At 52.1% G+C, this 15,054-nt stretch overlaps 1 protein-coding gene across 4 annotated transcripts in view; it reads left to right on the top strand.

Moving 5' to 3' along the window:
- Positions 1-15,054, top strand: part of CAMK2A (calcium/calmodulin dependent protein kinase II alpha) — a 63,724-nt gene that overhangs the window by 17,944 nt on the left and 30,726 nt on the right. For all 4 annotated transcript variants that reach the window (XM_066273000.1, XM_066273001.1, XM_066272998.1 and 1 more), the window contains exons 3-7: positions 3,883-3,942; positions 9,845-9,899; positions 10,649-10,714; positions 10,826-10,898; positions 13,802-13,904. In XM_066273000.1, the coding sequence (XP_066129097.1) occupies positions 3,883-3,942; positions 9,845-9,899; positions 10,649-10,714; positions 10,826-10,898; positions 13,802-13,904 (357 nt within the window). The remainder of the gene's footprint in view (positions 1-3,882; positions 3,943-9,844; positions 9,900-10,648; positions 10,715-10,825; positions 10,899-13,801; positions 13,905-15,054) is intronic.

Here is a 15,054-nt window from a genome sequence, read left to right as displayed (position 1 = left end):
CTCAGGACACTGGGTGGGAAGCATGGTATGAGCTCACTCAGGCTGCCCCTGAGATTTGGGTCCATGTGAGGGAGCCCGTGAGGTGGCAGTAAGACATCTTTCCTGTCCTCCTCTCCCGCCCCCCCCATCCCTGCCTGTAACTGTCAGTCCTCATGATTATTAACCCAACCTCCCAGAATTAGGAGACCTGTTGAGGTCCCGTAGAGGCTGGGGAGTTTGCTCTTCCAGACTTGGAGACCTATCTTCTCTCCTGGTACCAGTGCCTCTGGTCAGAATCCCGCTGCCCACCCGCCTGCGGGAGCCTGGCTATCCCCTGGAGCCCCCCTGCTGGCTGGAGCCCAGCTTCTCTGATGGCACTCCCCCCACCCAGTACTCCCTCACCTCTTCTCTGTTCCAACCGGCCCTGCTGGTCCCAGAAACTTACACGGAGAATTGCCATCCCCCGCTGCCTGCTGAGCTTTGGGCAGGGCTGGCCCCCATCACTCCAACATCCTGGAGCCCTGCTCCCAGAGAGAGAGGGGGGAGTTTCACAAGGCGTATTGCGGGCATTGGGGGGCAATGCCTGGGCTGGAGGCTGCAGACTTATTTCCCTCGGACCTCTCACCATTGTGGGACTCAGCTGGATGGGCTGATTTAGCAATTAATTAATTATTAGAATGGGAGGCAATATACTATAGTAATTATGAACATGGATTGAGATCCCCACTCTACCACTGCTTAGCTCTAGGATCTTTGACAATTTGGGTTCTAAGCCCTGGGATCATAGCAGTGACCAACAGACAAGGTCTTCTTTTCATTGCATCTGTTTCCTAGGAAGGGAGGCAGAAAAGAGCATTGAGCACCCAGATAAGCTGGGAAATCTCAGGAAATGATGGATGCTATGAAGAAGACAGGATCAGACGGGGTAATGGGGAAGTGATGGGACAAGAGGGACACTAAAAAAAAAAAAAAAGAAATAAAAAGGTAAAAGAAGGAGGCAGTCATGAGAAGACCCAGGATAAGAGCATTCCAGGTGGGGGGCATAGCAAGTGCAAAGGCCCGGGGGTGGAAAGGGCTCAGTGTGCTTGAGGTACAGAAAGAGACGAATGAGGCTGGAGCTTCAAGGCCAAGATGGAGGCAGGACCCAGCAGGGTCTTGTTGGCTATAGTGAGGAGTTTGAATTATATTATAAGAACATTGGGAAGCTGTTGAAGAGTTTGAAGCCTGGGAGTGACAGGATCTATTCTATATTCCAATAAGAGCTTCTTGGCTGCCAAAGAGTTTTGATGGGTGGAGGGATAGGAGGTATGTCCTAGAATGAATTCTCATAGCTCTGAGTTCTAATAATGTTGGTCCATCTTGATGAGTGGTTTTGATAAAAGGACTGCTCCTTTATCACTGTGCTTCAGTTTTCCCATCTACATAACAGAGCAAAGTTTCAGAGGTGAAGAGGAATACAATTCTTACATTATTTGAGGTTTCCTGTATAGTATTAGGGGAAAACTATTTCAAAGAAAGTTACAAAAATTATATAACATGCATGTTTCCATGCAACAATTCATGCCTTTAGCACTGAACATTGCAATGCAGTGTAATTAATTGTACTATGCAAAAGATGATTACAAGATTTATAAAAGCAATTAGTTCTTATCATTTCCAGCAGTGAGGTCTGGTAACCAGGCACAAGTTTGAAGCTGAGTGATCAATGGTTTCTTCTTTCAACCCTGTTAGTATAACTCTGCTCCTGGGTAACCTCACATGAAAAAAACACCAGAATTTTAAACTTGCTCTTCCCCATGTGTGGCCTGGGCCAGAAGGGCCCCAGCCCCCTCTGATAAGGCCAACTTTGACCTGCCTGATTTCTGGTTCTGCTGGGGATGGAGGGGTTAGGGACAGGGTATGGAGCAGGGGGTGGGTCCCGCCTTCCTCAGCCCATGGGGGGAGGGGCTCCACTGTCGATGGAGATTCCCCTCCTTTGCCCTGGAATTGGCCTCCCCTCCCCAGAGGATATAGAAGGAGGCAGGGAGGGAAGGGGAATAGGGGGCTGCCCTGGGTCCACCTCCCCTCCCTAGCTTGCTGCTGGCCTTTCGCTGGGGAGTTGAGCTTACACTCTGTGGAAACTTGATTGGATTTCATCGCTTTGCTGATGGAAAAGCCACACTTCAGTATTATTGATCTTGGCTTCTGCAGTCCTTGGAGGATGGCCAGTGATTGCTCTAATGGAGGGGGCAGGGAAAGGGGAGCTGGCTGCCAGGGGACAAGGGCTGGGACTTTCTCCACCCTTATCATCCTCCCTGATGCCCACCTGCTCGGAAGAGGCCATCGGGAGACCAGGGGTCTAGTCCCAGCTCTGCCTCTGAGTGTCTGTGTGAGAACTCTCCTGTGGGCCTCGATTTTCCCATTTGAGAATTGGGGGACAGGTAGAGGTGGTGGCAGTTTGTCAGGGCGTGGAGAACAGTACAGCCCAGAACTTTAAAGCTCACCCCTGGAGTCTGGCTGCCTGGGTACAAAGCGTGACTCCACTGCTCACCACGGGTGTGACTTCGGGCCCCGTACTTACCCTCTTGGAACCTCTGTTTCTTCCTCTTAAAAGCAAGAATAGTAATTACACCTCCCTCAAAGGATTGTGGTGAGGGCTTGAAGTGCATACAAAGCTCTCTGCACAGTGCTGAGCACACGGTAAATGTTCTGCATTTGTAAATGGCTCCTGTTTTACTGTTTTGTTTTTTAAATTAAGGCCTTAACTACCTAATTGTGAGAAAAGCACCAGAAAGGGAATTGGGGAATACATTTTCAGTCCCAACTCTGCCACCAGTGAGGTATCAGCTTCTCGGGCTGCAGGTTCCTTTTCTATAAAATGGGGGCAGGACGCCCACAGCCAGGACTGTTGGGATGATTGAATGGGGTACGACTGTTCCCAGCAGCCTCAGGGTCAGGGCCCACAGGTGGCAGATTCTGAACAAGCCGCTCTCCCAGGTGGGTGGGGAGACCCAGGGGATTTGGACAACTGTCTTGAAAGGCAGGTGCGAGAGCTCTGGGTACAGTTCTACTCTGCAGGTTCTTTGAGGCTCTCTGTGTCCTCTGCAGGGGAGGTGGCTTCTGCGAATTAATACAGCTCTTCTGCAGAGAATACCTGCTCCCTTAGAAAGGTTCATTCACTTAGCCATTTGTCCTTTCATTCAGTTATTTTTTGAGCACCTACTAAGTGCCAGGCATTTGGGTAGATGCCATGGGTACAGCAGAGACCAAGTCCCTGTCCTCAAGGATAGAGATATCAATGAGAAGGAGTGAGACATGCTGTCCAGGGACCCTGAGAGCACAGAGGAGAGGCCCTGGCCAGCCTGCCAATCAGGACAGGCTGCCAGGAGAGGGCAGCATCTAAGGATGGGCAGGAGAGTGAGTGATGGCCAGTGAAGGACCAGTGGGAGCTTGAGGGGGAGTGTTCCAAGCTGGGTGAACCGGTGTGCAAAGGCCCCAAAGTGAGAGGGCTGAGCGGGGTGTGCCCAGAGAAATGAAATTCAACAGTTTAGTCTGGCTGGAGTGTCTTGTGAGAGGCAGGGCTAGGGGAGGAGCAGCAAGAGCTGGCCTGAGTACATCAGGGGTCCAGGCTTTATGGAGTTTGGGTCTTATCCAGGAAGGGGATCAGGGATATTCTTCATCTGAGAGCCCTGGAGACGAGCCCCAGAGAGGGGAAGGGACATCTGGATCATTGCAACCCTGGCCTCTTCTGCAGCGGCTCACTGCCTCCCGGGAGAACCCAGAAGCCCTGCCTGAAAGGCTTTTCCAGGGCCCAGGGGCTTCCCTGGGAGATGGGAGTCAAAAGAGGCTGGAAGAGGGAGAGATGGAGTGGGTACAGGTTCTTCCCTCACCTGGGACTCACCTGGTCACCTCTCCGGGTTTCAGATCATCAGAAGCTGGAGCGTGAAGCCCGCATCTGCCGCCTCCTGAAGCACCCCAACATCGGTAAGTTTTGGGGGGACAAGTGAGGGGTGTGGGGTGAGGTCGGGCCCTGTTCCCCTGCCATCCTGGTGGGTTTGTGCTGATGGGATGGGGAGGCAGCTGCTCTCTTACCTGGGGATGGCGGCTGGAGAGATGGGAGACCAGCGTGGGTGGGGGGTGGAGAGATGGGAGACCAGCGTGGGTGGGGGGAGGGTGAAGAAGGGATGCTTCCTCGCAGCCCACGCTGCCTGCAGCTTCCTTCAGAAAAGCTGTTTTAGGAAAACCCCCAAAGCCTTTCATCTCTTGAGAGAGATGAAAATAGGCCGAGCTCGGCCTTGACCAGTGTAGCTCACTTCCCTAACCCTCCCTATGCTGAGTCAGCCCAGCAATGGGGTCCTGCTCACCTGCCAGACCTGTGGCTGGCCTGCCCCTTAGGGACAAGCTGCAGGTGGCCACTGCCCCGGGGGTGGCCTGGGTGCAGGCTGCGTGGAGAGGCTGGGCCCAGGGCAGGCCTGACCTCCCTCCCCGACCCCTGCACAGCTGGGGTGGGGTGTGGAGGGGCGCTGTGTCCCTGCCCAGCAAGGCTCTGAGTCATGAGGGGAGGAAGTACAGATTCTAGATATAGTTCTGTCTGGAAATGGCTGTGACCTTAGGCAGGAGCACTACCCACTCTGAGCCACTTCCTCCCCGTCTTCATAAGTATAAGGCTGTCTGAACCATCTGGGCATTTTGTTAACAGGTAGTTTCTGTTCAGCAAGTCTGGGGTCTGGGTGGGGCCCAAGATTTTGTCTTTCTAATATGCTCTGAGGGATGTGGCTGCTGGTTCGCAGACCACACTTTGAAGGTCAAGGTCTAGGTGCCCTCTCAGGAATAGTCCAACTCTGGCAGCCACACACCTCCTCTCTCCCAGGGAAGCATCTCTGTGTGCCCAGGGCCCCAAGGGTTAACTCTCCTATGGGAGAGAAGCATCTCCATCTGCTATTTATACCCTGAAGGCCCCTCCCTCCCCTTGCCTGGGAGGGGAGCAGGGCTGCACCAGCAGTGGCCCAGGCTCCAGGGCCAGGATCAGAGAAGGGGCAGCTGGCCACTGGAGGGGAGCAGGGCTGCACCAGCAGCGGTACAGGCTCCAGGGCCAGGGTCAGAGAAGGGGCAGCTGGCTGCTGGAGGGGAGCAGGGCTGCACCAGCAGTGGCCCAGGCTCCAGGGCCAGGATCAGAGAAGGGGCAGCTGGCCGCTGGAGGGGAGCAGGGCTGCACCAGCAGCGGTACAGGCTCCAGGGCCAGGGTCAGAGAAGGGGCAGCTGGCCGCTGGAGGGGAGCAGGGCTGCACCAGCAGCGGTACAGGCTCCAGGGCCAGGGTCAGAGAAGGGGCAGCTGGCCGCTGGAGGGGAGCAGGGCTGCACCAGCAGCGGTACAGGCTCCAGGGCCAGGGTCAGAGAAGGGGCAGCTGGCCGCTGGAGGGGAGCAGGGCTGCACCATGGTGCAGTGGCCCAGGCTCCAGGGCCAGGATCAGAGAAGGGGCAGCTGGCCGCTGGAGGGGAGCAGCTCTGGTTGGGCCCTTGTCCCTGACCTGCTCCTGGCCTCACCATGTGGCCCCCTCCCGCCTCTGACTCCCTGGCTGTATCATGGAGGAGGTTGTGAGTGGTCTCTGACTACAAAATCCTGTGGTTCTTATAAACGCTGTCAACTCCAGAGAAAGGAGGCAGGAATGTGTGTGTGCGCGCACGTGTGTGTGCGTGTATGCGTGTGCGCGCATGTGTGTGTGTGTGTGTGTGTTGCTGCACAATCGCAGCTATCTCAGGCCAGTGCTGCCTCCTCCCATTGGCACCCCTTCTCCTGCTCAGTCCCAGCTCTAATGGGAGCAATAAGTAATGGGCTCTGGGCCAGACAGACCACAGCTCTCCGAATCATTATCACCTGCGGATGGCGCAGACCCCCCCCCCCCCCAAAGGCCACCCCAGGGAGCAAGGGACAACCCGAGAGTTTAGCAAGTGGTTTTGGGTGGGGAAGGCGAGGTTGGTTGATGATGAAGACGACAGTGTCTCCATTATCGGGTTCTTCCAGGTGCCAGGCACAGTATTGCTGGCAGTAATCCCCACAGCTGTTAGGAGACGAAGCTCAGAGAGGTTACAGAACGTGCCCAAAGTTACGCAGCTTGTAAGAGGTGTTGCTGGGAGGTGAACCCAGCAAGTCTGACTCCAGAGCCCGTTCTTAGTCATTCTACTCAGGTGGACCTCAGGAGGGTGCTGTCAGGGGGACATGTGAATTGGGGAACATGTACTACCCTTTATCATCTAAGAAAAAAATGACAACTGTTAGAACATGACAGACATGTCAGAAATTTGAGTTCTTTACATAAATAAAAACTAGGTTACAGAATTTTTGTTCTATGACAATTTTTCAAAATATCAAAAGAGTGACAACATAATTCAGTGAGCACAGACATGTCAATCTCTGTGCCAGGGGTGGGACTGTTATATAGTCTGTGGCCCTTGAATTCTGCCTTTCTTCTTGGACTCTGGGCTGAGTTTTTCGTCAGGGAAGTCTCCACTCGTGGAAGGGGAGGTTTTGTATGTGAAAATAGCAGTGAAGGGAGAAGCCCTGTCTCCTGGGCTCCAAATGGCGGTTTAGCCACCTCTCAGGGACTGAAACTGACTTTAATAGTCTCACGTGGGTGGGGGCTGGAATCCAGCCCATGTCCCCCTTGCCTGGCTGCTTAGAGGAGCAGCCTTTTACAATCAGCGCTCAAGCACCACCTGAGCTAAAGTAACACCTTCCTCCACATCCCAAGTCTGTCCATTTCCCAGAACCCTGAGGACCTTCTCTTAAAGGGGCTGAGGCTCCTGGTCAGAGGGTGGACCTGGGACCCCAGTCTCTTTGGAGCTCCCCACAGATGGCTGTCAGTCAGCCCTAAAAGCCCTTTCTGAGATGGTTCTGGCTGCAGCTCCGCTTCTTAGAGCTTCTCACGTGCCGGAAAGGGAAAGTTAAAACACCTCATGTTTGTTGGGTCAAAGTAGACAAGAAAGAGTCTATTGCCTGGGGGAAGGTGGAGAGAGAAAAGTCTTTTTCAAAACTTGATCCTGATACACTACAGGGCAAGATTATTGTACATAATGAGAAGGCAAGTAATTTTTTTTAAAGGATCTCCTATAACCTCAGCATACAGGGCTAACATCCTATGATGTTGTTTCCATATGATACTTAACACCTGTACCCCCTCCAGTACACCTAGATGTCTCATCTCAGGTCAGGTTTCCCAGAAGCAGAGCCCAGCGTAGGGATTCAGGTGCTTGGGCTCCAAGTGGAGACCTGTAAGGAATGAGGGTGCAGGAAGCAGGAGGGGGGAGGGGAAGGAAGGTGGCTCAACGTCAAGTCTAACTTTAACCTGATCTCGGGTGCGGGGTTGGGGTGGGGGTGTCAGTGGGAGGTCTCTGGAGTGTAAGTCCCATCTTGGAGTGGTCCCTCCTTAAGGCAAGGAGACTGGACCTTTGCAGCAACCTTGCCTCCCCGTGTTCCTCAATCGCTGGTTGAAGGCAGCAGGCAGGCTGGTGGGCACGGTGGTTCCATCAGTAGCGGGCCATTCTTTAGAAGAAAGGAGCTGTGGGCTGGGAGCAGCCAGCCCTCCAGCAGCTGCAGGTGGTGGCACCGTCTTACTAAGGGGGCCTGGGCGGGGCCCCCATGGAGGGTTGCTGCAATCTGTACACAAAAAATACCAGATGCTCAGATCAATATACAAACCTTTTAAAAATGAGGCCAGCATTTGTTTTGAAATGCATTCAAAAATTAAAATTGATGAGTGGACCCTTGCTGGGTGGCTCAGGTGGTTAGAGCATCATCCCGATATGCCAAGGTTGCAGGTTTGATCCCTGGTCAGGGTGCACACAGGAAAATATTGATGTTTCTGTGTCTTTCTCTCTTTCTCTGTCTGTCTCCCTTTTTCTCTCTCTAAAAATCAATCAATAAATTAAAAAAAAATTTTTTAAGTAAAAAGAAAAATAAAATCAATGAGTGGATAGAGGAATGGATAGAAATGTAGGAAGGCAAATGTAAGAAAACATTAATGGTGGGCACATGTGGGTGTTCGCTTGACTGTATACTTGAAATATTTTATAATAAAATATTAATTAAAAAGCAAAGCAGGGTCATAGCATATGAACTCTCAGGTAGCCTGCTTTTTAGTTTTGCTTTAAAATAATTTTAAAACATCTTTCAGTTATTATTTTTAAATATATATCATCATTTAAGAATTAAAATTTTTTTTAAATTTAAATTTGTGTCCTGGCCCTGGCTGGTTGGCTCAGTGGTAGAGCATCGGCCTGGTGTGTGGATGTCCAGGTTTGATTCCCGGTCAGGGCACACAGGAGAAGTGCCCATCTGCTTCTCCACCCTTCTTTCTTTTGCTTCTTTCTCCCTCTCTCTGTGTCTCTCTCTCCCTCTCTTTCTCTTCCCATCCTGCAGCTGTGGCTCAATTGAAGCAAGTTGGCCCTGGGGCTGAGGATGGCTCCATGGCCTCCACCTCAGGTGCTAAAAAGAGCTCGGTGGCTGAGTAACATAGCAATGCCCCAGATGGGCAAAACATCACCCCCAAGAGGGCTTTCTGGGTGGATTGCAGTCAGGGTGCTTGCGGGAGTCTGTCTCTGCCTCCCCTCCTCTCACTGAATTAAAAATAAAATAAAATAAAACAAATAAATACATTTGTGTCCCTTTTCTTCTCCTCCATCTCTGGTCCCCATCTCCCCTTCCTCCCGTAGTAAGCACCCAACCTGGGGTATTTGATGTCTGTTTCTCTGAACTTTATGTGCAGATTTGAGAGCCATAAAAAATTTAGAGGACTCAGGATTGAGTCAGAAATTCATGCACGTGGAAAGAGTTCTGATGGCATTGGATGCACAGTGAAAAGGAAGTCTGACCTATCCATGGCCCCAGTTCCCCCCCTCCCTCCCCCACCCCAAGGCACCTGCCAATGCCCACATCTCTGTACCCTTTTAGGGAGACATATGACATATACAAGCTTAAATGCATCCTTTAAAAAAGGACTACACACGCCGTTTTACATTTTGCTTTTTGCTTTTTGCCAAACAACATAATTGAGAGATGATTCTAAACCCGTGAATACAAAACCGCCGCATGATCTTCACAGCTGTGTAACTCTCCATCGTGAGATGCATCATAATCCTCCGGGCCCGCAGCTCCTCTGTGGCCATTTTTAGGTTGTGGCGCAGGAGAAGGATGTGGACCTGTCCAGGGAGAACTTGCCCTTTGGCCAGCAGGGTACAGGCCTTGGAGTCAGCCCCTGGCCTCAAGCCCTTCTTTGTGGAGCTCAGGGGATAATTTTGGGAGCTCTGAGCTCCTGGGAGCCTTGCTTTGTTCTTGGTAAATAAAGTATGAAAGGATGACAGTTCCTCAGCATGCCAGGACTTGGGGACCGCTGTCACTGCTGCCGTCACCGGATCTATTATCTCTTCAGACCTGGAAGCAGATCAGGGGTATTCGCTCTGGGCCGCATTGCATGAGCACTGACTGTGTGCCTCCAAATGGGAGAGTCTCATTCTCATTGTCCAGGCAAGGAAAGAGAGGCTCAGAGAGCTGTAGCAACTTTCCCAAAGTCACACAGCTAGCAAGTGGCAGAGCTTTGAGCCACAGGCTGCCTCCATGATGCTAATTTGTGCAGAAAGGAAACTGAGGGTTGAAGGGGGTGGGGAACCAAACTGACCAAACGAGAGGTCTGTTGTCTTGAAGCCCAGGCCTCTTTTGGTGGTGCCTGAAGTCAGTGAGCCCCTGATCACCTGCATTTGTCAAAGCACGTGGCACCTAGCTTATGCTTGGTGACTGTCTGAGAAATTACCATGTTGGCTATGGAAGGATGAGAGGGAGGGCGTGGCAGGGAGCGGTATGTTCTGTAACTGGCTGTCTTGGCTCCTCCCACAGTCCGGCTCCATGACAGCATCTCTGAGGAGGGACACCATTACCTGATCTTTGACCTGTGAGTTTGGGACCGCCCTGGATGTGCAATGCATATCTGAGCAGCCTGAGCAGGGATGACCTCTCTGGGTCCCTTGGTCTGAGGGGTCCCAAGTGCAACCGACTGGGCTGAACTCGCTCTTCTGATAGTTTTCCAGATATGATAGGTTTGCTACCCGAGCACTGCAGGTTGGTGTTCCGGAAACACCAACACATTAGTTTTGTTGCTACTATTTGCGGCTACTGGTGATTTTAACATTTCCTTTTGGAATAATATTCCAGTTTTGAAAGCCAGTCGATTGAATAAAAAGCAATAATTAAATGAGAGGCCCGGGTGGTTCCTGGATCGATGGCCCTGGTCTCTTCGGCTGTTAAAAACCAGCCCTCAGGATGTTGATAATGAGGGAGGCTGTGCATACAGCAGGGGCAGCGGTATGTGGGAAATCTCTATGCTTTATGCTTAATTTTGCTAAGTCTACTCTAAAAATAAAGTCTGTTTAAAAAATAAAAACAAAACCCAGCCCTTGGGTGTCTAGGAACCAAATGACTCTTAGGAATGTGCTCCGAGGGTCCCGCCCTAACTGCAGCCTGGGCTCAGTGGGAAGAAGAGCAGGATAGGAGGGGAGGGAAGTTAGTGGAAGGGTGGGCTGGAAGCCAGGAAGGAGGTTGTAGCAGGGGACACCTCTATGGTTCTGAGGTCCCCAGGCCCCACCCAGAAGAGGTGGCACCTGGGACCTCTGTGGGAGGCTGACTCTGTGCCTGTCTCCCCAGGGTCACCGGTGGGGAGCTGTTTGAGGACATCGTGGCCCGGGAGTACTACAGTGAGGCTGATGCCAGGTGAGCTCTAGGTGTGGCCTGGTCGTGGTGCCCAGGGGCAGGGGACCTTGCCTGCCAGCTTCCCAGGGGAAGCCCATCTTCACGCCATGACCCCTGCCTTTCTCTCCTCAGTCACTGTATCCAGCAGATCCTGGAGGCCGTGCTGCACTGCCACCAGATGGGGGTGGTGCACCGGGACCTGAAGGTGAGCGACCAGCCCAGGCTGCGGCTCACAGGGAGCCTGCTCCTCGGCCTCCTGCGCTTTCTGCCATCTGCAGAGCCTCTGGTGTTATCAGATTCCCTTTACTTCCCCGAGTTGGGCTGGATGGAGAGTACTTCCCTCACTGTTCGGATAAGAAAATGGGGCTAAAGGGAGGGTGAGCATCTGGGCTTGGGACCCAGACCTCCCGACTCCCGGTCCCACCTGCTTTGTGCCAAGCCAGGTGAGACACAGCTAGAATGCCAACGCTGGCTATGGTCTGGTCCAGATCCCAGCTGGGTCACTTTCGAGCTTTACAGTGTCAGCTTCTTTACATTGGAGGTTGCCATAGCAACCTCTGCACAGATTGGCGAGGATTTCAAAGGAGACCTCACCGTGCCTGGTATACAGACACTTCGTTACTGTTATTTCCTGGTCTCTGGCAGGTAGGGGGCAGGGGCAGAATGAAAACAGGACTTGAGGACCTCGGGGTCCTCTCTCTGCCCACCTGAAGGAGAGGGACAGGACGAGTAGATGTGGAGTCTAGGTTGGCATTAGTCGCCCGGCCTTGCCTGGTCAGCATGGACTGCTCATGGCCTCAGCAGCTGGTAGCTCATAACATCACTCCTTTTTGTAGGGCAGGAAACTAGGCCTAAGAGTCCCAGGGATTTGCCTGAGAACATGCAGGTCAGTCGTGCCTGAGCTAGGACTGGAGCCCTGGCTTCTGACCTCGGATCCCAGGCCCTGGCTGGTCAGGGGCCAAAAACCCACTCAATCCAGCTCCTGCTCCTGCAGTAGCCCCTTCTAGGTGACCCTGCTCGGTGTCCATCAGACCTCTGCTTTTCTAGTCTTCAGTGACTATGAACTCACTTCTTATAGGGTAGCCCCCTGTACCATTGGGCAATGCACCTTCATTCTTTCCTGCTATGGGTGCTTCCCCGTGAACCCCAGTTCTACCCTTTGGGTCCACACAGATCAAGCCTCTAGCGCAGAGCAGCCCTGGAGACACTTGGGTGGCTTTGTGGTAGCTCCTGAGCCACCTGCTGTCTATTCTTCATTCCCACCCAAGATAGGACTTCCAGGCTCTTCTCACCCTGGTCCCCTCCTTGGGCACCCTCCAGTCGGTCCTGGTTCCTCTTTGGGGCGAAATGCTCTGAGCAGAACCCCTATCCACTTCTGAGTGTCATAAGTAGCCCATGGCTCCTCACCTGAATGCAGGTGAGCTCCCTGTGGCTCTGTGCAGACTCACAGGCAAGAAGGTCTCTGGCCAGACGGCAGGGTGGCTGTCCCCGAAGGCCTGTTCCCATTATAGCTACAGCCCCTGCACGGGGGAGGTAGAAGGAGAGGCAGCACAAATTTAGGCCACTCTGAATAGAATAATTAGTGGCACATTCATCAAATCAGGATAGAATAGCTACTAAGACCCAGGACATGTTGTGGGTCCCCAGAGGACAAAAGGGGCCTTAACATGTTATATCTGTTTGCAGCCCATCTAGCTTTGGGCAGTGAAGGGTCAGATGTGGGACCCCCTTGGAAATTCCAGTGGGGTAGAGGAAATCCCAGAGGAAGCCAGCTGCCTGCAGAGACTTGGAGCCGCACCCCCCTCCCCAAGCAGAAAACATGAGTACTGAGGCTTATCAGGCACTTGCTCTAGGCCACTGTGAAGTACTTTATCAGTGGATTACTGAAATTAATTGGTCTGCCACCTCATGATGTAGGCATTATCATGCCTGCATATTTTTCTAGGAGGAAACTAAAGCTTAGAGAAGTGAAATAATTTATCCAAATCCCACAGTCGGAGTCAGAAGCTGGGGCTATCGAACTGGAGAGTCCACACTCTTAACTCCTCTGTCTCGATGAGGGCTATTTCCTGTTCTCCAGACCCAGCAGAAGACAGCGGCCTCAACATTCCAGAGAGCAGGAGGCACGTCTAGGGCCCATTCCTGTCTCAGCGTAGAGTGGTTAAGAACATGGCTTGGGGGCCAGACTCTGCCTCGATTCTGGATCTACCCTTATCAGCTCTGTGATCTTTGTCATCACTTAACCTCTCTGAGCCTCAGTTTCCTCCTCTATCTACATATGACAAAAACTTATGGAGTATCTGGTATGTGCAGGCCACTCACTGTCTTAGGTGCTGGTGATGCAGTGATGGACAGCACAGATTAGAAAGTCACATACTACAGGGTGACAAATAATAAACAAGCACATAGAAGAGAAAAACATTACAAATTGTAATGAGATCTATGAAGGTAAAAACAAGGAACTAAGACAGAAGATACCTAGGGACTCCTTTAGATAGAGTAGTCATGGAGGGCTTCTTGGAAGGGGTGACATGAATGTGGGAGCCAGATGAAAGAAGGGGCGAGCTCTGTGAGACTCAAAGGGAGAACAAATTAAGCAGGAGAAACAGGAAGTTCAAAGGCCCTGAAGTGGGAGCATGACTGTTTCAGATGATATAAGAAAACCACTACAGAAAATGGGGATAATGATGCCTACCCCAAAGGGTTGGTGAGATGCTAAATGAGGCGATATATGCAAAACCCTTAGCCTTGCAGCTGGCACAGTACATGTTGCTTCTTTTTTTTATTGTGGTGGTGGCTGTCCCCCTTCACCTCCTGCCTTAACCACAGCCTCAGTTTCCGACCCTGAGGGGAGGGGAAGGAGCAAATGGCTGGTGGAGGAAGGTTCTTCCTGTTGCAGAAGACAGAGAACTTGCAGTGGATAGTTCTCTCCCTGGGAACTAAGCTCAGGGTCCTGGGGTTGGAGCTGGAGGTGGGGGCAGGATGCCTCTGGATTATTCAGCTGTCCCACCTATAAGTTCAGGTCCCTGGAGGTGAGGTTCTGAACCTGCTCACTGTCTTCTGGCTCTTTCCTCCCATGTTTCCCCTCTTCTCTCTGGTCCTGGGAAGCCGGAGAATCTGCTGCTGGCCTCCAAGCTCAAGGGCGCCGCCGTGAAGCTGGCGGACTTTGGCCTGGCCATAGAGGTGGAGGGGGAGCAGCAGGCATGGTTCGGTGAGTGAGGACAGGGGATGGCAGGCGTTTGGGGGGCCGGCCTTGCATTGACATGTTGACCTATAGGAACCCTTTGCCCAAACAAGGCAGGTTGGAGATGGTGTTGGAGAAACCAGGGCTGAAGTAGCAGAGTTAGAGGCCCCTCCCCACACAGCCACCGAGTCAGTGAGTTTTGCCCCCTCTCTGGGGCCAGGTGCAGGAACAGGGTTATCATTCAAACAGTACCTAGCTCCTGCACATGCATAGAGACCTTCACTGTTGGCTAGAGGCTTCTATGGGTTTCCCTAACATCTTGAGTGTTAGAGATTATTATCCTGAATTTACAGATGAGGACTAGAAACCTGGAAAAGGTCAAGGGAAATTAAAAGGGGTAGAGCCAGGTTTTAAGGTCATATGATCCAGCATGCTCTGAGATTTTGGAATAGTTGAGCCTTTTCGGTATCTGGAATACTTTGTAGTGGGCAATAGTGATCAGTGGTCAAGGCCCAGAGCTCTGGATTCAATGGCCTCTGCTACATACGACGTATGTGACTGGGCCTCATTTCACCTCTCCTAGCCTGTTTTCTCATCTGTGAAATGAGGATGTGCCTCAAGGCTGCGTGAGGGTTAAATGAGACCAGGCACAGAAAACGCTCAGTCCTACTTAGCACACACACTCAATAAATGGGAACTATTCTTAGGAATACTTGTTAAGATACCTGAGGTGTCCATTGTTTCAATTGATCTTCCCAACAATGCTGGGAAGTATTTAAGATAGGAATCCCTAATCCTTCATTTGACAGTTGAGGAAACTGAGGCCTGGAAGAAAACGAGACCTACCTAAGGGACATTGGGTAAAGCCAGAGTTAGGGACATCCCAGACCAGCCCCCAGAAGGGGTAGGAAATGGGCAAAGAGTCAGTCAGCTTGGGGCTGACATGGTGACAATATTTTATCTTGATTGCCACCAGCAATTGATTGGTAGTGGCTGCTGGGAGGATTGTGCTAGAAATCTATGGCGCTGAGCCAGGACCCCATGGGAAAGGCCCTGGGGCTGATCAATGACTTCTGCCATAGGCTCTGGAGTGTGGGTGGTGACAAGTGTACCATCTATACTTCTCCACCTGACCTATAGGCGTTGCTGGCCCAATCTGCGGGCAGGGGTGTTTGGT

Source organism: Saccopteryx bilineata, chromosome 4 (assembly GCF_036850765.1).
Source record: "Saccopteryx bilineata isolate mSacBil1 chromosome 4, mSacBil1_pri_phased_curated, whole genome shotgun sequence".
Classification (NCBI taxonomy): domain Eukaryota; kingdom Metazoa; phylum Chordata; class Mammalia; order Chiroptera; family Emballonuridae; genus Saccopteryx; species Saccopteryx bilineata.
This window is presented reverse-complemented; position numbering and strand designations above follow the sequence as displayed.